Below are 25,977 nucleotides of genomic sequence, written 5' to 3' on the forward strand. Positions count from 1 at the left end.
TAATTCTAGGCCAGCACTGTCCAATGGAAATATAATGCAAAACCACACATATAATTAAGTTTTCTAGTAGCTACATGAAAAAGATAGAAAGAGACAGGTGAAATTAATTTTAGTATATTTTTAATCTAATATATCTAAAATATTATCATTTTAACATGCAATCAGTATGAAAACTGAGTTATTCCTTTGCATTAAGTCTTCAACCTCCAGTGTGTACTTTATACTAGAGCACATCTCCATTTGGACTACCCACATTTTGAGGGCTCAATATCCATCACACGTGGTTAGTGGTTACTCAGTAAGTATAGCTCTAGACCTTTCGTATTTTGATCAATGAACTTGAACCTTTAGTTAACTGAATTGTACAAGAAGAGGACTAATGGAGTTATAACAATCTTTAACTATTTCAAAAGAAAAGAAACATATTTTATATTCCCCAAGGAAGTGGGAGCTTAGAGAAACTGACTTTATTCTTTTCCCATTAACAACAACTTTCTAATAAATATAGCCACCTACAGACGGAATCAGCAGCCTCAGGCGGAGGTCATTTCCCCACTACTACCCACTCAAGTACCCGCTGAAGGAACATCTGGTGGAGACTGCGCACAGGGTAAGCATGCAGTGTGATACTACACTGGATGCCCTTCGAGACTTTCCCAACACCTGTGAATCCATACGCTCTAACTTTTGGTTTTCCTGATTTTGCTTAACAAATTGACCTGTGTTCTAGTCTCAAATTTATTTGCTGTATCTGCTTTTCTCCAGATTTTACTAATTATTTTTCTGAACCTGTGCTGCCCAGTATGCAAGCTACTAGCCGCATGCAGCATTTGACACTTAAGTAAAATACAATAAAACATTTGATTTCTCAGTCACACATTTCAGGTGCTCAAGGAGCTAGTGGCCACCCCATCGGACACCATAATACAGAATATCTGTACCATTACAGAAAGTTTTTCTGGACAACTTGTTCTAAACCAAACTGGGAAAGAGACCCATACTCATAATTATTCTTTTTCCTTGGTGACTACCCTTGGTGTTCTTAATCCTGGAATAAGGCAGGGTGATACTGGATAGAGCATTAGAATGGAAAGGGATGTCTGGATCCCAAGGCAGGCTCAACCAGTACCCACCCCTAGACAACTGTAAGTGCAAGTTTACTTTTGCTGGCTCCCAGTTTCTCACCTACAAAATAAAGGGTCCAGATTAGATGACCTCCAAAGACAATTCCAGTGCTAATGTTATAGGACTCTATGAGCCCCATTTCCAATTATTCAGTCAAAGTATCTTAGCAGAATGGACTCAAGTCTTGTCTCCTATAGGTATGATGAAATAACTCCAAAATACATAAAGAGATGCTTTCTTTATATGGCTAGAGTAAACTTCCTTTCTACAAACATTTAGCAACTGAGTTTAGGAAACTATGATGCTATTCTGACTTGGACAGCAGAAAGCAAAGAAACTTTATAACATAAATTTTATTAACATAACTTTTGGCACATACTAGTATAGACAAGATATTCTTGTGTGTTCTGTCAAATTAAAGACGTTATATTATATATTGAAGGTTCCTGTTGAATTAGGAAGCCTTAAGGAACTTCACTAACCATAGTTAAATATATTTGTCCTGTGGTCAATTTACTTATATGAGGCCATTTAAATTCTTTCCACACCACAAATGAAACCACACAAAAAAGTAACCAGTTGTATTTATTAATCTGAAACGCAAATTTAGCAATTACCTGTATGTTAAAATGATCAAGAATTCCAATCAGTTCTTCTTTCCTAGTGGAAACCACGGCGCCTAGTTATGGGAAACACAAAATGACCAGACTGTTTCTAGGGCAATAGTATGTTTTTTAAAATGAGCAATTATTTATAAACATAAATGTTAACTAGTTTTCCTGATGTCATCAAGAAAGGTACCAGTGCACATACACACATTTGAATGAACTGGGGTGACACACTTGTTATGACACAAGTATGCAGGAGGCAGAAACACACAAATGCAGTGGCAGGTGCTTCTCTTCTTCCTGTAGCTAAACAATTCCTTTTCCTTCTCATCTGTCTCTTTAGTAACCCTCCACACCCACCTCCTCTTCCTTTATGCCTTTTTCTACCTTTAGCTAACTTTCTCTTTCCACATGTGATAGAAACTATGGGGGTGAAAGGAAGTCTGCAAGTGAGATCAAAATGACTTATCACAGCTTGTTTCAAACAGACCCAAATTCTGCTAATCATGCTTTTGCTGTAGAATGTCCTGAGGTAAAACAACTATGTATGGATATATACGTGTGTGTATACATATATGCAACCAACCAATCCTCTTGCAAGAAAGCAGTTTCAAGAGATGAGAAGTGTCCTCTCAATGATACCAGCACAATCACTTAACTCTTTTTAACTGGATGTTTACTAATACTTTATATGAAATAAAGAGAAATTCATAGCAAACCTGTTTCACTTTTCAGTTTATAAGATCGACTTCCATCCATGCTGATGTGCTGTTGCACAATTATAGAGTCACCGTACACACTGGCTCTATAGGCATCATCCCCTCTGTTCCTTAATGTTATTGAGATATCTGCTGAGCTAAAGCAATAAGGTTAAGCTAAGTCACATGACGGTACAGGGCAATTACAACACTAGGTAACCATAATTTTAAAAACCTCCAAGAAATTTGGCTAATTCATTTGAAAAGCAGCTTTATACCAGCAGTTGATGGCTGACAGGCTACTACAGAATAATGTTAAAGATACCAAGCAACAAAGTTGAGAAGAAGAGAAACTTTATCAAAAATAATTGACTATTTTATCCACAACAGAAATACATTTGCACAAAATCCATTTAAGTTTTGGTTGTTTCACATAATGTAGATAAGTTACACATTTTCCCAACCGCTATGTATAATCAATATTACACTGCCTGACTATGCTAAATTATATGATAAAGCATTATCCTGACAGCAGGCCTCTAAGAAAGATGCAGTAAGAATTAAAGTGAAGTTATATATTTTCTAAGAAAATTAGGATCAAGGGAAACAACTTCAATTCTTCTATTACTTGGCAATTAAAAAAAAAGCTTAGTATTTGATATCAAGAGATGTAAACTAAATCTCAAAGCTTCTTAAAGTTTTATTGGTATTACAAAATAAACATTTTTAAAGTTTTAAAGACATCTGAAGCATTTATAGCCATGTATATTTTAACATATTATGGGGGGAGGAATCCATCTTTATTTTTCTACTCTAACTTCTGTTCAAGTAAGACTTTGTAGAAAAATTTTTTAAAAATTAACGAAGGGCATTAATAAATACGTACTTATAATTTCCTTAAACATAAAAGCAGATAATACTTTCTCCGGTTAATATAAATATCTGCCAAAAATGTTAAAGTCCTTTAATTGCTTTAATTGGTGATTAAATGATATATTTAACAGAATAAACTTGTTTTCATCAATTTGGAGTAATCATACCCCAAAATAGTTCCTATTTGCAGGAAATGTAGGTAAAAATACTCAAGATGAATTTCACTGTAAACTTACACTTGGTAGACACCCTGAAGGGTGCTCAGCTCTTGCGCCCCCGTACTTCTGTGCAAGTGCCCTCACAGAAAGATGGCTTAGCAGCCATTATCAGCCCCATCCCTCCCTCCACAGATTGGGCTAAATATAGAAAGTGAATGCTAACTGCGCCACGTTCCCTTCTTTAAAAATTCAAATTAAGAAAAACTAGTAAAATCCAAGTAAGGTCTGTAGTTTAGTGAATAATATTGTACCGGTGTTAACCGCGTAGCTCTGATAAAAGTACCTTAGTTGTTTAAGATGTCAACATTAAGGGAAACTGGGTAAAGGCTGTAAGGAAACTGTACTATCTTTGCAATACTTATGTAAATCTAAAATTATTTCCAAACCACAAGTTTTTAAAACAAACTCAAATCAAGACACATCAAGTGGAAAGGTGGTGATTCCTTGGAGATACAAAGTTCTGAGGCCTCTGGGACTAGAGAAACCAATTTGGGGCATTATATTCTGATGAACAAGTATAAAGCCTGCAGAGCTGACAGAGAGAAGCAGGAGCACAGAGCAGATAAGCTCTTGGGAAACCACCTGGACAGACTGGCAGAGACACATAATCACAGATACCAGCTGTGAATCAGAGACCCAGAGAACTTGAGAGCACTTCCTTCCATGCGCAGCCCCGCACACCAAGACAGTAAGACGTAAACGCCTGCCCACGAAGACACAGAGTACCAAAGCCCTGAAGAATAAGAAAGAGCACACACGCTCCAGAGGCAGTGAGAGGGAAACACATTCACCCCCCTGCATGCCTGTCACAGGAGAGGGAGAGAGGAGGGCACAGCACAGAGGGCAGCCACTGAGGAGCGGCAGGGAGGCGGCGTGGCGGAAGAGCTGCAGCACACACCCGGCTAAGGAAGGAGGGGAGATAGGGGCCTGGAGACAAAGACACAAGGAAAGCCAGAGACACAGGAAAGAAAGACCTAGAGACCGAAGATCTTTGGTTCTGAGTCTCTCAGTCCTGGTCACTCATGAGATCCAATTACGCTGCCTCACTGAAGTTTCCAAGACATATATATCCCTGCATCTTTATGATAAATCTCCTCTTCTAAAGCTACCCTGAGTGGTTTGGGGGAGTGTGTGTTTTTAATCAGAAATACCTAATTAAGACAGATATGCTCCTGAAAAGTTGTAATCAATGAGATTTTTGAAAGCTCTCTGGGTTGATTCTAATGAACAGCCAAGGTTGAAAACTATTAACTAAAGTATATGATAGGGGAAGGGTAGCTGGCCTACAACATGGAGCAAACAATATTTATTGCATTAACTAGCATGATTACCTAGTATTAAGTGAATGTACCTCATGAAAACATTTTAAAAATAAAGTGACATCTCCCTTGATTAGCAAACATCTACTTTGTTATTTTCCTTCCTAGCTACTCCTTGCATTTGAAAGCTATCTTTAGTATTGTGAGAGCTTTGGAGGCACTGGTATCCTACTGCCATATGAATTTAGTAAATATAAGAAAGGCAAGTTATTTAAAAAATTAAAGTTTACAAAAAAAAAAAAAACCCTCACAACAACTGCTCAAAAAACCTATACAAGGAGACAGGGATAATCGAGCTGAGACTAACTGTTGTCTCCCCACCTACTAATGTGACTGCTGCTGAATTGGGGTCAACAGCCATAGAGCCCAGTGTGTGTAATTAAAGAGACCCTTTAGTGAGAAGAGAGACTGTCACCGAGAGTTCCTTCAGAACGACAACACACACAAGCAGTGCCACCATAAGGATGTGGCTGCTTTCTTGGCTCCAGGAGAACCTATCTGCACAGAGGTGACTGGTAGCATCAGGCACTGATGGGCACGAGGAGCAAGGAACAGGGGAAAAGTCATGTAAAAGCAGGATGCATCTGTTCCTTCTCTGGGTGGCCAGCTCATCTGCAGTAAGTTCTGTAACCTTGACCAATAAGTCAGGAACGTACAGCAGGAGCAGGAGCTTTTGTCCCCCCATAACCCACGCCCAACGCCGCAGCTGAGGTCAAAACCAGGCCTGCGGCAAAGAGCCCAGTGCCACCAGGACTAGGATTAGGAAGGCCGAGGGAGGGAACAGTAAACTGAACCTGTTGACGAACCTGAATAGCTAGGGGTCTGAGACCTTGGTCACGGGAGAATTCCATCACGGTCCCTGTACCACTCACTGCAAAGCCTCAGTGGATAATCAGAGGCTCCAGTGGATAATCAGAGGCTGGAGCGCCAAGGAAAGAGCCTCCAGGCACAGTCGTCTGGCTTCTCCTAACCATATTCGGCAAGTGTCTCTAAGCAAGGAGTTGAAACCCTCTACAAAGGTAGCCCCGAGCCCAGGCGTCACAAATGGAGAGTGTACTGTTTCAGATGTGCGGGAGGGACACAGTCCTGAGGACGATCTCAAACCCCTGCCAGACTGAGAGACATTCCTCAGGAAAAACGGGATAGCCTCACAGATTTTAGATGCAGCATAGAACCGAAAAGCTCAATGAGCTGATTCTGTAAAAAAGTGATGACAGAATCAGACTGTAAAAGAAAAGAAATTTTATAGATACCAAATGTTTTAACTGAGGAAGGGGAGGACAAGAGGAATAGTAATGGGTTTGGAAAAGCTCATTTTAGCTATTTTTTTAGACGAGGTCAGTAAAAAGGAGGCTGAGCTCAGGTTAAAGCTTTGAACTGTTATTAACCCTGTTTAAAATATTTTAATGTTCCTGTCTACAGGCAGCTGTGTCCTTCAAAGTTGGTGATTTGTGTAAGCTAGCCTTTATCTTTCTTTCTTTTAATGCTATTCCAAGGACACATCTCAGAAAGAAGTTTCTGCTTTGATCCAGCTACTTCCCATATGGAAAAAACATTTAGAATCTTTAACTGAGACATAAAACACTTAATGGTGCAGAAAAAAAAAATTTCTTCATGAGGCTTCTATTTGAAAGATCAATGTGTTATCTAGCTAGGCAGACTAGGTAACTATTTGGACAACTAAGAAATGTAGAGTTCAGTATAATGAATTGAAGCAGAGTTGAGACCAGTACCTTAAAAGTGTTAAAATAACTAATTTTTGACTTCAGCCATAATTTTGTTTGGAGACTGTGGGAGAGAAGACCTTGCTGGGCTGGCGCCCAAGTAAGGTAAGGAGAGACAGAAAATAAGCTGGAGAATTGTTACTAAACAGTTCTTTTTCAAGGCCATACAGCACAGAAAATGATTTTTTCTGTATCTTTTCTTCCCTTCTCCTGAGTCAACTTGGAACCCTGGCTTAGGGTTAAGATTCCCAAGGTTTCTGACAGATACATAAAAAACCCGTAATCCTGACTCACATCCCGTCCGCGTTCTATTTTTGAGACAATGGACAATGGGGGAAGTTAAGTGGATACAACACTGAGCAGGAGGAAAGTCTGTTACATGAAGGGAAAAAAAAAAAAGGTATCACTGTTAATTATCGAAGTTCTGGGCACTGGGCGTGTGAAAGAGGAATGGGCAGCGGGAGCAGCGTGTCTCTGGGAGCTGGTATGACGGAGTCTGGGACGTGCAGCTGTCGGGAGAGACGAGGATCCCTCAGAGGTTTCTGAGGCAGAATTAAAAAGAATAAGGAGATCAGCCTGAAGAGAGTTTCCTAATGGGCAAAAGGTCACAAGTCTATGATGATGCAAACTGAGCAATTAATATATAGTTAGGTGATGGCAAACTATAACAGAAAGAAATACAAATGTAAAGCCACAGAGGGTTGTTATATGACCATTCACCACGGGTCAAGATGGACCCCAAAGAGACTTGAGACTGTGGTCCTCAAGTCAAGCTCACTGGTGAACGCCCTGAGTAAAGGATATACAGTGAGAGACAGATGAAATACTTTTTTGAAATTCTTAGAGCTGGAGGCAGAAATTCTGTTTAGGGACACCTGGGCTGGTCACTAACTCTGCCTTAGCCCACATCATACCGACGTGGACTTGCTGAAGCTGGGTTTGGGTCAAGAGCCAGCAAAGTCCCATATTTATAAATATTCCTTTAAACAGAAGTACGCAGATTTATCACTGCTCGTTCTTCCAGAAAGGTAACAGAAACGAGTGTTAGTGGGCAGGCACATGGCACTAACTGACACAAGCATCCTGTCGGGAGAGGTGAACAGGCAACAGTGGGCTATGCTGGCAACAGGGGGCAAGAGAAAGGAATGAAAAGATATGATATCGCTGCTCCAGTTCCGGGAAGCCAATTCATTTCCTACCATGTCTACGTGAATTGGGATTCTAAAGAAGCTGCTTCTATTAAAGAACTGAAAAATACACGTAGAAAACACACTTACTTCTGTCCATCTTTCACAAAACCTTTCAAGGAAGATCCTCGGTTAGTAGCAACTGCTTTTCCACCAAGACCAACTATGAGAGCTGTGAGTACTGCACTCTTCCCACCTAAAGAAAGAGGTGTTGAAGAAATCACATTCATTAGAGGGAGAAAAGAGAAGTCTGACTCCTACAATTTGATGTAAAAAAATTACTGAAATAAAGCATTGTACTTCAATTATAATTTTCTTCCAGTGCCCAAAACAAACAAAAAGTTGTACATATCATGAAATATTTAGCTGCTGCTATTAGAAAAAAATCAGTACATACCAGGAATCAAATCTTTGCCACTAATAAGGAAATGGAAAAAATGGTTGATACCTTTCCAACCTAAAACTCTCATTGTGTCATCTTGGCCCATCAGCCTATTAAATGAATTTATCTTTCTAATTACCCATATACATTTAACTCATCTAATTCTCCTTACATCCTAATTTAATTAAAATTTACTTTTTCCATAAATTCTCAGAAGCCAGAAACTATTTTTAACCTTGAATGCAAGCTCCAGAGGGACAGGACTGTTGTTTTTTATTCACTGCTTTATCTCCAATATTAGCCCATAATGGGCACTCACATATTTATTGAATGAATGAGCTTAAATATGAAAAAATTATCAGTCACATAGACAATGTTTTTATATAATATTTTGACAATTATTATTCCTAATTTGAATATTATTCATTTGTTAGCTCTTTGAAGAGCATACTTCTTTTTACCCTAACAGACATAAAATATCACAAGCTAAAATTCCAACATCTTTAACAATTATGGTAACCATTTTCTCAACTCCACAATCAACCAAATTAATCAACTCTTATCAGCTCATCATCTTCCACAATATACTCCAAATTAACCAAAGTACACACTGGTTAGCCCAATTTTAGCTCCTGGAATGCCTTTCAAGTCCCTATCCTAACTCTCTCCTTTTTCTTCATTTCCAAGTTCACTGCCTCCACCACTTGCATTATATTAATAACTTCGCTGTTTCAGGAGTGAAGATCTAACCCAGAACCAACCCACCCGTCTGTCTTTATTTCTTGTCCTGTTTGACTTCCCTGTAGCTCTGGTTCCTTTGTCTGTTCCCTCCTTCTGAAAATACTTTCCTCTTGACCGAACAGAGTAGGGAAAACAAAGAGCAACAACTAAACAGACTGTGGAGCTACCTGTACTAGTTTCATGTCCTAGCACGGCCACCAGTCGTGGACCCTGGCAAGCTCCTCTCCCTCTGTACTGGCTCAGCCAAGCAGTCAACACCTCACATCCGGCGGGGGTCTACTACAAAAGCTACCTAACTGGTCTAACTCCTATGTCTTCCCCCTTCTACTCTCTACAATGTGGCCAGTTTGTTTCACAAATCTTCACCATGTCACCTCTATACTCTAAAACTTTAACTGCCTCCCCACTGACTTGTGAACGAAATCCCCCAATATGTATCATGGCAGTCAATATCCTCCACAACATCACCTACAACTGATTCTCCAGTGTATGCTTCCGCCCCTCCCTACCATGTATGATACGATAAAACCCAAAACCCTATGAGATTGTTCACCTCTCTCCGTATACATCTGTTTCTACCCCTCCCAACCTTTGGTGATGAGGAATCTCTGCCCGGAACATCTCAGCTTCTTCTTCCCCAATCAGATCTAAAGCATCTTTCATTTTTATTCAAGTACCACCACAAATACCACCTCTTCTTAAAGCTTTCATTGGCCACAACCAGAAGGATTAGTTTCTTTCAAGTTTGGATTCCCAAGGCACTTTATGCACGCTCTTACAACATTTAATAGATATAAGACACAGGCCTGCCTCAGTTGCAATGAGGATAGCTTGCCTGCTCTTCTGTGGTATGAATTCCAAGGTACACAGATTATTCAGAAGAATAAGCAGGAAATGTTTATCCCTGTTGCATAATGAGCCTAAAGTTAACTCATTTCTTCAAGTGCAGACTGGCAGGCAATCCTGAAAACATTCATGACCACAAATCAGAGGTCTAAAACTGAGATTTATCAGCACTGGTAGTCACCTATTTTAAAAAGTTAATGCATTCTGATCTCAACGTACTGTTCAAAGTCGAATAAGAATGAGGCAAAGCACTTACTTCCATTATTGCCAACAACGAAGTTGACATTAGAACCAAATTTAAAGGGTCCAAGCATCGAATGACACATGAAGTTTCTGAGCTGAATACTCTCAATTATTCCAACTTCTGCTGCTGTCTATTAATTTAAAAAACGAGAGAAAACAATCAAATTCACTCACTACTATCAACTAATCATTTGCTAGAAGAGAAAGATTAGCAGTGCTACCAATGAAAAAAGTTAAAGAAAGTATAATTTTTTTTTTTTTTTTTGTGGTACGCGGGCCTCTCACTGTTGTGGCCTCTCCCATTGCAGAGCACAGGCTCCGGACGTGCAGGCTCAGCGGCCATGGCCCACGGGCCCAGCCGCTCCGCAGCATGTGGGATCTTCTCGGACCGGGGCACGAACCCGTGTCCCCTGCATCGGCAGGCGGACTCTCAACCAATGCGCCACCAGGGAAGCCCAGAAAGTATAATTTTAAATGTTAACTTTAGTCAATGAGTAAATGATATTAAATGGAGACCTTATATGATTAACCACTCATTCTGAAGTCCTTATAGGATCTAATAAGTGTATCAAGGTTTCTTAATACGGACAATACCAACATTTGAGTCAGATCATTTTTTGTTGGAGAGAGGCTGTCCTGTGCATTGTGGGATGTTTAACAGCATCCCTAGCTGCTACCCACCAGATGCCAGTAGCACTCTCCCCCCACCCTAGTTGTGACAACCGAAAATATATTCAGACACTGCTAAATGTCCCCCACTGCGGGGAGGATATGTAATTATAATTCTCATATTGTGAATATATGTCATAATTAAATTAGAGAAGGTTTATAAATGTTTCAAGCAAAAGTTCGACACACAGTGGTCAGACCTCATAGTTAAAAATATGAAAATAAATCAAACATATTTTACCAAACCTTCCAAATTATTTTAAAGAACACTTAACGTCTCCAGCCTTTTTAGTCATTTATTTTAAAAATCCCTGGCTCTCTTCTGCTAGACACCAGCTTATTAAAAAGCAGAAAACATTTACATCCTTGTATGAGCAGAATACTGGAAATCGTGGTTGAAGACTTTTTAAAAATACATTTTATTTTGATCTAATTGAAGACTCAGGTGCAGTTGTAAGACATAATACAGAGATCCTGTGAATCCTTTATCCAGTTTCTGCCCAAGGTCACATCTCGAACACTACAGTACAATATCACAATCAGCATACTCATATTGATCCAGTGACAATACAGAAGATTTCCATCACAAGTATCCTTCATGTTGTCCTTTTAGAGCCCCATCCACATCCCACCCAATCCACCCCCTCCTTAACCCCTGGCCCAATTATCTGTTCTCCATTTCTGAAACACTGTCATTTCAAGATGTTATATTAGTGGAATCACACAGAATGTAAGCTTTTGTGACTGGCTTTTCTTTCACTCAGCATAATTGTCCATTTTTGCCTGTATCAGTACTTCACTGCTTTCTACTGCTAAGTAGTATCTCAGGGTATAGATGTACCTCAGCAGGTTTAACTACTCACTCACTGTGTGACATCTGGATTGTCAGGTTTTGGCTATTACGAATGAAGCTGCTAGGAATATTCATGTACAGATTTTTGTGTGAAGATCAATCTTCTTTTCTCTGTGACAGATGCTGGGTTATATGATAGAGTTGCATGTGAAGTTTCTTAGAGAAACTAACCAACTATTCCCCAGAGTACTATATCATTTTACATTCCCACCACTGAATGATCCAGCGTCTCTGCATCTTTGCCGGCATATGGTGTTGTCACTTTTCAAAAACTTTTAGCCATTCTGGTGGGTGTGCGGTGATATCTCGTCGTGGTCTTAACTTTCATCTCCCTGATGACAAATTATGCTGAACATCATGTCATGTGCTTATTTGCATCTGTATATCCTCTTCTTCCGTGAAATGTCTCTTTATGTCTTCTGCCCATTCTCAAATTGGATTATTTGCTTTTAACTGCTGAATTTTGAGAGTTCTTTATACAAACAAGATATTAGAACTCTGTTGGATATGTGATTTGCAAATATTCTCCTAGCTTGACTTTCCATCCTTATAACAGGGTCTTTTGCAGAAGAAAAGTTTTTAATTTTGATGAGGTCCAATTTATCAATTTTTCATTTAATGGCTTGTACATTTGATGTTAAGTCTAAGAATTGTTCCTGAATGCTAACCTGAACCTGAACCTGAACCTGAACATTTGGTACAATTCTCCAATCAAACCAACTGGAACTGAAGATATCTTTTTTGGGAGTTTTTAAATGATGAATTAAATTTCCTTTATAGTTACAGAGTGATTAAAATGATCTATTTCATATTGAATGAATTGTGGTAGTTTGTGCTTTTCAAGGAACTGGTGCACTCTATCTAAGCTGTGAATCTATGTGTGTAGAGTTGTTAACAGTATTCCCTTACTATCCTTCTGATGTTTGCAGAGTCTGTGGTCATATCCTCTGTTTCATTCCTGATACCAGTAATTTGTGTCTTCTCTCTTTTCTCCTCTTTGTCAATCTTAGTAGAGGTTTGTCAATTTTATTGATCTTTCCAAAGAACCAGCTCCTTGTTTCACTGTTTTCTCTACTAATTTTTTCTAATCATTAACATAAACTTCAAAATTAGTGAGATGATTTTATCTCAGCTTTTTAAAATTCATATTACTTTTCCTCTGCAGAGACCCAGCTCCTGATACTGACTTAAGAATATGACATATAAACCAGACATGAGAAACATGCAAATCAAAAGACATAATATTGTAATTTTGCACTCACCAAAGGAGAGGTACCATTAGTGAAAGAAACTGTACATTCATCTTCATCACCATCTTTATCAAAATCATCCAGCTCTTCATGTCTTGGTCTTTTGGCATTTCCAGGAGAGAAGAAATTTCCTTCCTTTCTTTTGGCCATCAGGTCTAAACAAATATTAGTGACAATGAAGAAAATCATGTATAGCATCCATAAGATTGTTCCATATACATTAAAAAACTTAACAAAATAAGACAGACAAAGCTTAAGTTTTAGTACTATATCCATTCATTTTTACTTTAGAAAAAGTAGAACTATCATCTGCATGGAGGGAGGGGGCCGTGAGCCAAAAAACGCAGGTGCTCACTAGAGGCTGGAAAGGCAAGGACACAGATTAAGTCAAGAACCTCCAGGAAGGAATGCAGTCCTACTGCTCCCTTGATTTTTGTCCAGGCAGACATGTCAGACTTCTAACCTACAGAAGTATAAGATAATAAATTTTTGTTAAAAAAAAAAAATCTGCATATGCTACACTAGTTGATTTTACTTCAGAATGATTCATGACCAAGGCTTTTACTCATATGGGCCTACCTAAGTGTTTTAACTCCTAAGCTCACAAAAGGTAAAAGATCTTATTTGTGAAACTGTGGATCTATTGATAGAGATGGCATAATGCCTCTGAAATGATTCCAGAGCAATCATCCAATTTTTATAAGTTATAAATAGTGAACCACATAAAACTAATTTTAATTATTTTCCCAAAGAAGCATACTTGGAGCAGTGTTGCCTAGCATCAAGAGTGTCCCTTAACTCTTCTCCAAAGAAACAGCCCATGCTGATTGTCTGGTTTTTTTTTTTTTTACTGATATACTATAAAATTTATACCTAGAAAATGAACATCATCAAGATTTTCTAAACATATAAATGCTGCACCTCAAGTCAAAGCTGATGGTCTTTGATTGAAATTAAATGGTTGACTACTCCAAATGTTGCTTTCATTTTTCTCTTAAAAATTCACTTAGAGATCTAAAATGATAGGTACCCAATAACTGTTTGCTGAATAACTGGAAAGAAAAATCCACAGCATAGGTAATAAAAAATTTCTAAGATGGAAGAATATGAAAAATAGCTCTACTCTCAACCCATTTAGGTGCCCCTAGTGCTATACTACAGCAGCCCTGTTTGTACCAGGTACAACGGCAGCAGTGGATTAAATGAGATTTTCTCTCTCATGCATTTGGATTGAAAGAGTCAAGTCAGTTCTCAGTAGAAGAGAGGAAAGCTCCACTTGCTGATGTACCTGCAGGGCAAGACAGCCAAGCTGAAGTGTGTGTGTGTGGGGAGGCTGGGGGGCTAGTGGAGCGGTGTTACAAAGATGGCATGAAGTAGACGGAGAACAGGCACCCTAGAGCAGGGATGCGAGAGAAGGAGGGTGGGCGAGACACATTCGTACAGTGTTTAATTTTTATCCACTGCTTTCTTAAGTTACACTGACAGAACCGATTTTGCAGAAGCATCAAATATCTATACGTACTGCGTTGGAACTGCTTTGGGGAACTATCTTTGACAGGTTTTATTGTGACAATGCATGCTTCATTAAGTGAACTGGGTAGTTTCCCTATCTTTTTTTTTTTAATATATTTATTTTTACTTATTTATTTTTGGCTGCGTTGGGTCTTCATTGCTGCGCGCGGGTGAACAGGGGCTACTCTTCGTTGTGGTGCGTGGGCTTCTCATTGTGGTGGATTCTCTTGTTGCGGAGCATGTGCTCCAGGCGTGCAGGCTTCAGTAGTTGTGGCATGCGGGCTCAGTAGTTGTGGCTCGTGGGCTCTAGAGCACAGGCTTAGTAGTTGTGGCACACGGGCTTAGTTGCTCCACGGCATGTGGGATCTTCCCGGACCAGGGCTCGAATCCGTGTCCTCTGCATTGGCAGGCAGATTCTTAACCACTGCGCCACCAGGGAAGCCCTCCCCATCTTTTTAATGTTCTGAAATCACCACTCTGGCATGACATTGAAATGTTTTTTGAAAGTGAGAAAGAACTAAGCTTAAAGCTATTAGATATTGGAGACTATTTTAATTTCATGATATCATTTCAATTCCTTTTTTGTACACTGGTTGTTAAAGGTTCATTATATCTTCCTAGAACAAGTTTGCTATAATTTTATTTCCCAGAACACTGATAATTTAAAGCTTCAAATTTACTACACAAAATTACCTTGTTTTGTAAAATCCTCAACTGTGGTCATGACTCCTTTCACACCAATTCTATTTAATTAAATTTAAACTTTTTTCTCCCAATAGTAGTTACTTGTGTTTTTCAAACCTAGTTTTTCTTTAATGAAAATATTTTAATGTTTATTCATATATTTTTATACAACCAAATATAAGAGATATGCAGTGGGGCTGGAGTTCAGTCTCTAATTCTTTATTTCAAAGTGCAAGTTAATAAAAGCAATCAGAGACTTCCACTTCCAGGAAGATGGAAAAGATGTAATTTTCCCTACTCCCCTTGCTTAGTAAAACTAAAATCCTTGAAAATTATATACTATAAAACAAACATAAGACGACTCTGAAGAAGGAGGCAGATTGGCTAGGAACCACGTGACCCAAGGAATGACATCGTGGTGGTTCCCTGAGTTTTTGTTTTGCCTCAACTATCCCAGACTTGGAGAAGCCAGCAACAGGGAAAACACCAACAGGTGCAGGGTAAAAACAAAAATGCCTAACGAGGGCTTCCCTGGTGGCGCAGTGGTTGAGAGTCCGCCTGGCGATGCAGGAGACACGGGTTCGTGCCCCAGTCCCGGAGGATCCCACATGCCGCGGAGCGGCTGGGCCCGTGAGCCACGGCCGCTGAGCCTGTGCGTCCAGAGCCTGTGCTCCACAACGGGAGAGGCCACAACAGAGAGAGGCCTGCGTACCGCAAAAAAAAAAAAAAAAATTCTTTGTCATTCCCCTACCAAGAGGTGGGATCTATTTATCTACTCCCTTAAACCTGGGCTGAGACTGTGACTATTTTGACTAGTAGAATACAGCTGATATAATATTGTGTCCGTTTTGGACCTAGCCTTTAAGAGAAATGGCAGTTTCTTCATCCTCTGTCACAGTATGTTCCCTCAGAGAAAAGTCAGCTGCCACGTAAGAGCTCCAACGGCCCTGCCATACTGTGAGGAAGCCTGAGTTACCCATGCGGAGCGGCCACATTTAGAGTGAGATGCCCGGCCAGGCCCAAGCGGTTCCCAACCTCCCAGCTGATGCTGGGCCCGTGAACCATGGCCGCTGAGCCTGCGTGTCCGGAGCCTGTGCTCTGCAGCGGGAGAGGCCACAGCAGTGAGAGGCCCTCGTACCACAAAGGAGTAGGAAAAGGGGAGCCTAACAAGACAGGAAACTTTTAGACAATCATCACTCTACTCCAGTCAAATATCACTAAAAGAACTGTCGGCCCTTCCTCTTCCCCCGCAACACCAGCAAAGGCCAAGTGGGCAGCCTGGACTTCCACCCTGGGTAAGCTAGTTTCAGAGAAGACTGTGTAGGCCAAGTAGGGAGCCATGATGATGGCATCAGGTGGAGAACTTAGATGTCCACCCCCAACAGGGGGTAACAGGATGCTCCTTACTCCCATTCCCCCTTGGATGGTGTCCGGGGAGGCCTTTTACCACTGCCCAGAAAGGTGAGGAGGCCATCCCACTGCAGTGTCCACGTGGGGGGCTGAAACTCCCACCCTAGTCGAACAGCCACCGTAAGCTATGGAAAGAGCTCTGGTAAAGTTTTAGATGTGAGTCTTTGTGTCCATGGCCTAAAAAAACCATAGGGCAGCAGTTCTCAAAGGTTGTGGTGTCTTGAAAAGTACCAAGGACCTCAAAGAGGTTTTGTTTAAATCTATCAATATTTACCATATTATAAATTAAAATGGAAAAACTTTTAAAACAAGCAACACACAAGTACACAGTCTATCAGTCGTCAGAGCGACGGCATCATCACACGTCTGTAACCTCTGGAAAACTCCACTGTACAGTCACAAGTGAATGAAAATGAAGCAGGGAAATAACATCTTACAATAATTATGAAAACAATTTTGATCTTGTAGACCCTTTGAAAGAGTCTCATGGATCCCTGGACCACACTTGGCAAACTGCTACTGGAGGGGATACTATAAGCATGTCCATGACACAGTGCCATAAATGACAAGGCATAGCTACCAGTAATAAAGTTAGGGCAGCAGAGAAGAAGCCAGCCATAGAATGACTGGTAGACTTGATATTCAAAATGTGGTCCAAGGACCATCAAGCAGCCATCTACATCTCTGAGGAACATATTAGATATCCAGAATCTCAGGCCTCAATTTAAACCAACTGAATCTGAAGCTTCATTTTAACAAGGTCTCAGGTGACTCACAAGCACACTAAAGTCTGAGAAGAACTGTTGTAAACAACATTAAAAAACTTGGGACTTTATCCTATCCTGAAGGCAATAAGGAACCTAATTTATCATGATAAATCAAGTACCACTTAAAAGGTGTATTAGTTAACATCCAAAGAAGGACATTTAACAAATGCCTTTTAAGACAGTCCTAGTGTTACAGTCACACTTACATAATATCCACCATCTTTTTTACAAAGAATTTAATGTTTATTTTGAATCTCTGACACAAGTCAGAACTTGAACATCAATTCTCAAATTATTTAATAGCAAGAACTAATGTATATGACTTTCAGCCTGTTGCTAATTTAAGTTCCCTAGAATACCACCAGGCTATTACTTTCGCAACACTTCCTTCTTTCCTACCCATACCTCTATTCCTTTCTCAATTACAGTAATTTATTTATTATAGAAGAGCAAAGAAGACGCATTACTTTTTGGTTTTCCCAACATTAAATGCCCTTTTAGACACTGTTTTTATTAATGCTTAATACACGATCTTGCAGTTAGCAGACACATCAGCTGACTGATTTTAGTATTTTACCATTAGAAAATGGTAGTTTTTCAAGTAAAATTGGGGGGAGCAAGGGGCACGAAGGTAAATGTGATTAGCTCCTCAAAATGAATGTGAGATTCTATACAAGACAGAAGACAGTGTGCTACATGACAATGATGTTTTTTTATTTGCTGTGCTTAGCCTGGGATTTGCAGTTTGCTGTTAGGTTGCCATGGTAACTTGCATCTAACAGACACTGAAGGATCCTACCCTTTAAAATAGGAATCACTTTGTAATTTAATGATAATGGATTTTTAAAAACACACATGAATGTCCTGAGAGTTAGTTTTAGGTTACAATAGTAAAATTGTCTCTAATAGGCTAAAGAGACATATAAACAGATGCAAAGAAAAATACTTTTAATATCTTGCAATATATAAAAATAGAAAAAAAAGCTCCTCTGGGATTTTCAATATATCCATAAAGCTCTTCATGGTCTTTAATATTTGTTTATTTACAATAAAAAAATTAAAATTAAGGGACATATAATTTCCCCCTCACAGAAAGCAAACTCCATCAGAGCAGGGATAGTAACAAATATGCAGATTCTCAATAAAAAAAAAGTTCAAGAAGAAAAATCAATCGCCAAGGGTTAATTACAGCAAGCATGTACATAGGAAATTTGATAGAGACCAAAAGCATTTTAACAAAGGACTATAAATTTCTAAATTTTCAATTTTATTGTAAGTATGTAGTAATTCACACTTCCCATTCATATCAAAGTAGGGGCTAACAGCAGTGAGAACAGTCATAACAGAACTGGAATTATTAATAGAAAACAGTGGTTTAAAAAAAGGCAAACTGCTGCTGCTTCTGAATCTGCCATGGACTATTTACCTCATTCCCAATTCCACTTCTCCCACCACCACAGACAAATTCATTCTGCATTATACCACCTCATTTTTAATGTACTGAATTAACTAAGCACACTACTTGGAATATACCATGACGTAATGTGAGATGCAATAGATAATCAATAATATAAATAAGTGAAAAAACATTAGGCCATCCATCAAACAATTCCAGATGAGCAAAACTAGGAAGTACTAAGCACAGCACTTCAGATAATAAAATGTGAACACTCAGACTTGTGTTTTAAAAAATCCCTGTGACCTCAATACAGAAGACAAACAAAACGGAGAGAGTAAGAACAGGGGCAAAAGAGACTAGTCCTTAAAGGATAAGGGATTTTTTGAACAAAAAATTTTTTGAACAAAAGCAGTGGCATGCACACCAATGTTCACCGCAGCATTATTTACAATAGGCAAGATCTGGAAGGAACCTAAGTGTCCATCAACAGATAAATGGATAAAGGTGTGATACACACATACACACACAATGGAATATTACACAACCATTAAAAATGAAATCTTGCCATTTGCAACAACATGGGTGAATCTAAAGGGTATTATGCTAAATGAAATAAGTCAGACAGAGGAAGACAAATATCCATATGATCTCACTTATATGTGGAATCTAAAAAACAAAAGAAACAAACCAAAATGAAAACAGACTCACAGATTCAGAGAACAAATGGATAGTTGCCAGAGGGAGAGGTCGGGGATGAAATAAGTGAAGGGGATTAAGAGGTACAAACCTTTCCTTTAATCCTCAACATCCTTCTAAGTATTGTCCTTATTTTACAAAAGGGGATATTGAGGCTCAATTAAAAGATACCCAGACTTATGTAGCTATAACTTAGCAGAGCCTAGATCCAAACCCAGGTTGTCAAAACCCAAAGTCAAACCGCTTTAACGTCCAGGTTCCTCGTGGTATGAACTGAGTTTAACCAAGTTTGACTATTTATAGGCAGTGAAATTGGATATTAATCTGTTCATCTTCTTGTCCATCCTTTGTTAATGTATAAAACTACATAAAGGATTCTAATGTGGTATGTCCCTCTAATGTTACTATTCAAGCCAATTAAAACCTGGGCTTGCTTTATAAAATTTTACCTTGTGTTTAATTTTCAGAAACAACCTTTACTCTTAATACTAAATTATCAGTAGACTGAGCAGGTTTGGAAAGGAAGGAGGATAAATAATACATTTATGTTGTTTGAAAACACTGAGTTTGAAGTGCTCCTGAGATAGAGAGGCCACTAGGCAGTAAAATATACTCTGCAGTAGAGGCAGATTTGGGAGTCGAGCTAAGAGAGCCACAGGAAGTATTCTGAATTTGGTCACCAGGGAAACTATGTTTAGTGAGAAACATGTATCTCATTAACTAGTGAATCCAAAACACTAACATTACTGTAAGTATCTACCCTTGACCCTCAGTCATCTGGACTTGTGTGTGTGTGTGTGTGTGTGTGTGTGTGTGTATAAAAAACTGTGACATTTAATTATGCCTTAAATATAATGCATACTATTGTGGTAAAATTTTGAGTTATTTATTAATTCCTGAAAGTAAGCCAAGTACGGCTTTGATTAATTTTCCTAACTTAGGTCTAAAAATGATAGTCAAAATTTAGGCAGGTTTTACACAAAATTCTACATCCAGGCACTCAGTAAAATATACTCAATAAAATAAATTTTGGGGAATGAAACTGGTTTTTCACTGTAACCACTTTAATATGCCATTTGTGCTGACTTTTTGCCAGGCTCAATTCTAAATACTTCATACTAATTATAGACAGGTACAGAGATAAAACTCTAACTCTCTCTCTCTATCCCCCCACCCTCACATGTTTAAGAATCCTGTGAGTTAGGGACCATGTTATTTTTCTCCAACTACAGAATACGAACTGAAATTTGCAGAGGTGGTACCCACTTGTCGGAGGTCACACAATACTGGTTCTGTCTTGCACAAAAACATGTTTTTAAAGCAATATTCTAGTAATCTCCAAACTTCTTTGTACTTACAGCCATTCAAGGAAAAAAAAAACAACAACACAACTGTAAATACACATTCTCATAGGAAATTATTACTCTGCATATTTCACACAGTAAAAGAACGAGATAAAGTAAATCTAGGTAGTTTCAATATGGTCCCTCTCCACTCATGTACCCATGGAACTCCCTGCAAGCAAGTGCATGTGCCAGTGAACATTTTAAAAGACTACACAGCAGCCGTCTAAAAGCCGTCAGCGAATTTGGACTTTTTTCCTTTTGAATATACATTCCAGAGTAGCTTGTCTTTAAAACACTCGCTTGTAATCGTCTCCTCATGAAATATACAGAGTAGTAAGCACTCACATAAGTTCTGTCTTCAGGGTTTAAACAGCAAATAGTTGCTCTTTCTAGGAATTATCCCAGGATCCTCTCAAGCCCTTTCTCTACCCTTGAGTCCTGTGTTCCGCAATTCCCAATAGTGATTCTTCTCCAGCTCATCTCCACGAGATAATCAGGGAAAAGAAATAACATCATAAAACCTCCAAACATCACAATTTAATTCTTCCAGGTACAGAAGAGTCCGCGTTCTCATGAAACTGGCATTTAGCAACAAATCCAATTTAAGTAATATTTACATACATCTCTTAAACATACTTAAGTTGCTACTTGCGAGGTACCATCAAACGGGTGATAAAAGCCCGATTCCCGAGCCCAACCTCACCCCCCGACCCTTATACCCGCCAAGCCCCTCGTCAAAGCCTAAAGGGCCGTTGGGGCCGGGCGCCGGGTCCCGCAGCCCGAGCCGGGATTGGCAAGCCTGGCCGCCAGAACCGCTCGAGGGCGGAGCCCAGCGGACACACGGGCAAGTTTCCCGCGGCTAAGGGGACCTGTGCCGCCTGCGGAGAGGGCGCGAAGATCCCCGCCGGCCGTGGGCCGGGCCGCCCGGGCCCCCTGGACAATGCCGCAGCTCCGCTGACCCGGCCGCCACCAGGTGGGCTGGGGGCGCCAGCTACGAGTGCGGTGAAGGGGCATGGACCCGCAGCAAGGGAGAGCGACGGCGCGCTCCCTCACCCTACCTCGAACAAGTCCAAGTCTCCCGAAGGAACCCGATCGGCGGGGCGGCCGCGGCGCAACAGGACGCTAAAGCACCCTAGGGACGTCTCGGCGTCGGCCGACCGCCGTTGGCCCGCGGGGTTCCGCGCGCCCACAGCGGGAGAAGGCAGCAGCGCGGCCGCCCCGGCGCCCACCGCGGGACACTCCGCGCCTGCGCCCCGCCCCCCCTCCCGCGGGGACTCCGCCCGCGCGTGCGCGGTTCGGGGTTTTCGCGCCACTGGAGTCTAAGAGGAGGGGCCGGAAGTGCCCCAGGGCGGACGGAGAAAGCTTGTAGAAGCTCGGAGCTCGGCGATAGCGGGACGCGGGGGGCGGGGCGGGTGATTTGCCTAAGTGAAAGTGAAAAAAACTCGGAGTCTCCCGACTTCAGTTCCACCCATGCGTACAGCGACCGGCTGGGAACCCAGGAAGCCGAGCGTACGGCCGCGGTCGCGGAAAGGGGACAGTCACTTCCCGGAAGAGGCGGGGCCGTGGGCGAGAAGACGCCAAATTCAAATGCTCCCCAGGAGCTTTCCGGGGCAGGGTGCTAAGCGCCAAACGGTCGACTTTGCTTGGGGAAGGAAAGAGAAAGTCTTTCCTTTTCTTTTTCTTATTTTTTGAGAAGAGAAAATTTAGAAACTTGTAGACAGTAGTAGTTAGGATTCAGGCCAAACTGGTAAATCACGGAAGGGCGTCTTTCAAAACCAAGGAGGAAGGGTTGTCCCGGTAAGTCCCGCAGAACGGTGGAGAGACGGCACCGCCCGGGTCCTTCCACTGGCTCCTTTGCAGTCTGGGTTGGGGGCGATCTCTGTGTTCGCATCCCTGTCGCACCCGCCCCTCCTCCCAAAACACCGTCAGAGGCTCCCTTTGGGTCCAGGAGGACAGCGATCCGAAGCTCCCGGCCGGATTCAGCCCTGCTTTCCGAGCTCGGAGTCTCCCCGTCCCTACGGTTCGCCCCGGCGCGTGGGAGCTGTCCGCCGCGGCTCCGCGCTCTGGCGGCCGTGCCAAGGCCTCTGGGTCCCGAATGTCCTTCCCCCGGGCACCGTGGGGTACACTCCCACGCCTGGTTCAAGGCCATCCTGGGCGAGCCTTCCCTGATCCCCGTGGGCACACTTGGGTGTTCCTCTTTTTTGGTGTTAACTTTGTGTTTTGGAAATACTTCCATTATAGCAGTTATCTTAAGGCATTGTGGTTGTTTATTTACAATCTTTCTTTCCTCTGGCGCGTGCCTACATTGTAAACCCTCTCAATAAACATCGGAACTAAAGAAGTTTAAGTTCCTTGGCTTAGCTTCCAGCGCCTTCTCAACCCGACATTAAGCTACCGCCTCTGTCTTTACACAGCTCTTCACGTGGCATGCTGATGTAGCTACGCAATATACTTTCTATACTCCAAAATCTTCCTTTCTAGATGGAAAAACGGGGTATTTACTGCTAACCCAGAACACCCCCGAAGAAATTGATGTCAAACTTCTGGTCTCCAGTAAGGAAATTCCTACCCTTTTACTTCTAAAGATAATCAAGTATATGTTCTTATCCTGGCCTTTGCCATGATACACATATGACATAGTCAAAATAGGTGAAAACACTACGACATCTGGCCCAGGTGGTCCTTGTGGGTAAAAGATGGGAAGCACAGTTGGGAGGTCTCTGCTTATATGTCATTTCCTTTAAGAAGTCTTCCTTGGCTTCCCTGGTGGCGCAGTGGTTGAGAGTCCGCCTGCCGATGCAGGGCACACGGGTTCGTGCCCCGGTCCGGGAAGACCCCACTTGCCGCGGAGCGGCTGGGCTCCTGAGCCATGGCCGCTGAGCCTGCTCGTCCGGAGCTGCCCTACACTAGGTAGAATACCTTCTTTAGCTCTGTTTACTCTTACAGTTCTCTAGCCTTACTTCTGTGCCTGTACTTGTCACATTGTTATAATTCCCTTTTTATCTCTAATCTCACCTAACCACAGTCCTTAAATGCAGGGCTTGATCTTTCAATATTTTATCTCCAGCACCAAGAAGAATTCTGGTAAATAGTAGGCATTTAATAAATATTTATTAATAACAAGTAATTTAAGCCTGGGTTATATTATTATTCAAAGTTTAAGCTAAATTCATATGAAAATAAAACTGAAGAAATAATAAACACAGCATTAATTAGTGAAATTATGTGCTAAATCCTATACAATACAATCCTGAACTGAAATAAGCATTATACAGTTTACCAAACTTTATATGAAATAGAGTCATCTGCATGGGAATTGGGAAATTTAAAGTAGTTCCTGCTTTATTGTTAAAAAAAATTGTTTCTAATGTTTCTGCTTAAAACTGAAATAAAACTGGAAAGCTGTTAGTTAAATAAAATGTATATTTTTGCATATCAAACCATTGACCTCTTTTATGTTCTTTAAATTTGATTCATTAGTGGAATTAGCAAGGTTCTGTGCTTTTCTCACCTCATTCAGTTTTATAATTAAACAATAAAGCTTATTAGCTTTTAAGGAAGTTTTAGGAGCATAAATTGATTTATGGGTACCATATGGTTACATCAAAGGATTTGGTTCTGTTTTAACTTGAAGGGGATTCTTAAGCTCTTTTTTTAAACTAGAAATTCATGTTCTTTCTACCAAAAAATAATATCTGAAATAGAGTGATTTGTTTTTAATACCAAGCTATCAGAATTGGTGATGAGATTCAAAAGATATCAGAATCTTGTAATTCATTTGGTTTAATACCTCTCATTTTGTAGATGGGTTAAATGTCCTCCCAGGGTTGTACAGCTAGTCAGTGTATATCCAAGATCAAAATTTTAGGTTTTCTATCCCAAGTCCAATGCTCTTTCACTAAAGCATATAAATTGAAGCCACTAGTAGGCTATAAAGTTATTTGCTATGGGTTGTTCTAACTTCGTTGATTCACATAAGTATTCTTGCATCACATTAGTTCTTGAGAACTATATTAGGAGACTTTTTTAAATATATGTAATATACATTGATTGCATGAGCAGATTGATGTCAATGAAATCATTACATTAAGAAAGATAGGAGTAGAGACTCATCAAATCTTACATCATAAAAATTTCAAATTTCACCCTATTAAAATAAAAATGGAAGATAAAATTATACACAGTTTGGGGTGAGTTTGCTATGTGTAGCATTTTTAAATTTTACTTAATGCTGAGCTATTTTCAAGCAACCTTTTCAGGTTGCTCATGACCTCATGCAAGAACCATCTGTTCTATCTTTGAGTGTAGTTGTACTTGAATATCTTAAAAGTTGTTGCATTCTGTCCCCTTTTGGAACTTTAAATGCTTTTACAGTCTTACCATTGCTACTTAATATCACTTCAAAGGAAGGGCTAGTGCAAAGAAAGTGACAAGGAATGGGAAATAATAGATCGTGGAAATAGACATTTTAGATTAAGTGCATTCTTAAAACATGGGGAGTTCCCTGGTGGCCTAGTAGTTAGGATTCTGGGCTTTCACCGCTGTGGCCCAGGTTCAGTCCTTGAGTGGAGAACTGAGATCCCACAAGCCACACGGCACAGCCAAAAAACCAAACACACACATGGTGTAATTTTTCATAAGATATTTCACATAATTTTACCCTTTCAGAACTATTGAGGTATTCATTTAATATTCTGGTTTTACAAGTGATTTTCAAAAGGAGCACAAAGACCTTAGGTTGTAGATCTATTGAAGATAATCCTAAAATAGTATTTTAAAAGAATGTATTACACTTAGAATGCTTTGTAATTTTACATTAATATTTTTTGCATTTTACAACTATAAGATAGCACCACAAATGAAGTAAATTAACTGGTAACAAAGAGAAGTTATGTCACCCTTAAGGAAATTCACTAACCATTACCAAAGAGATGAAGATTTTTAAATATGTTTTAGGTTTTTAAATAAGATCATTGTGACTTCTATGGGGAGGATGATTGCGTGGGTGGCGGGTAGTAAAAAGTGGAAGCAGAGAGGCCAGTTAGCCGACTTCAGGCACTAGAAGAGTATCTTTAGAAACGGGGATTTAGGATGTGTTTTGAAGACAGGGGACTTGTTGGTCAAGTTGCTGTTAGAGAGTGAAGTAAAGAGAACAATCAAGAATGACTGCTAGGTTTTTGGCCTAAGCAACTGGATATTTGGCAATGACTAGGGCTAGAACAGTTTTGAGGAGAGATGATGGAATCAAGAATTAGATGCATATTATGCATCCATGTAAAGATAAAGTAGGAGATTAGATGTTCTTATCAAGAATTCGGAGAAGTTGTCAGATGATGAGGGATAAATATTAAAGGGAAAGTGAAGAGAAGTTTCTTCATTATAGAGTATTCAAAGGAGACTCAGCTCTCTGACTCTAAAAATAATCTT

At 40.3% G+C, this 25,977-nt stretch overlaps 2 protein-coding genes across 5 annotated transcripts in view; one reads left to right on the forward strand and one right to left on the reverse strand.

Moving 5' to 3' along the window:
- SMC6 (structural maintenance of chromosomes 6) overlaps positions 1-21,806 on the reverse strand; it is a 69,603-nt gene extending 47,797 nt beyond the window's left edge. The window contains exons 1-7 of one of the 2 annotated variants that reach the window (XM_060118010.1): positions 21,609-21,806; positions 20,896-21,030; positions 12,749-12,891; positions 9,978-10,095; positions 7,843-7,948; positions 2,453-2,589; positions 1,743-1,804 (exon numbers count right to left, since the gene is read on the reverse strand). In XM_060118010.1, coding sequence (XP_059973993.1) covers positions 1,743-1,804; positions 2,453-2,589; positions 7,843-7,948; positions 9,978-10,095; positions 12,749-12,886 — 561 coding nt within the window. In that variant the 5' untranslated portion in view covers positions 12,887-12,891; positions 20,896-21,030; positions 21,609-21,806. The remainder of the gene's footprint in view (positions 1-1,742; positions 1,805-2,452; positions 2,590-7,842; positions 7,949-9,977; positions 10,096-12,748; positions 12,892-20,895; positions 21,031-21,608) is intronic. The other variant, XM_060118009.1, reaches the window with a different exon arrangement.
- A 163-nt stretch (positions 21,807-21,969) lies between these two features.
- The window catches only part of GEN1 (GEN1 Holliday junction 5' flap endonuclease), a 31,660-nt gene continuing 27,652 nt past the window's right edge, over positions 21,970-25,977 (forward strand). The window contains exon 1 of one of the 3 annotated variants that reach the window (XM_060118013.1): positions 21,970-22,347. The gene's annotated coding sequence lies outside the window, so the exon portion shown is untranslated. The other 2 variants (XM_060118011.1, XM_060118012.1) reach the window with 2 other exon arrangements.

Source organism: Mesoplodon densirostris, chromosome 14 (genome assembly GCF_025265405.1).
Source record: "Mesoplodon densirostris isolate mMesDen1 chromosome 14, mMesDen1 primary haplotype, whole genome shotgun sequence".
Taxonomy (NCBI): domain Eukaryota; kingdom Metazoa; phylum Chordata; class Mammalia; order Artiodactyla; family Ziphiidae; genus Mesoplodon; species Mesoplodon densirostris.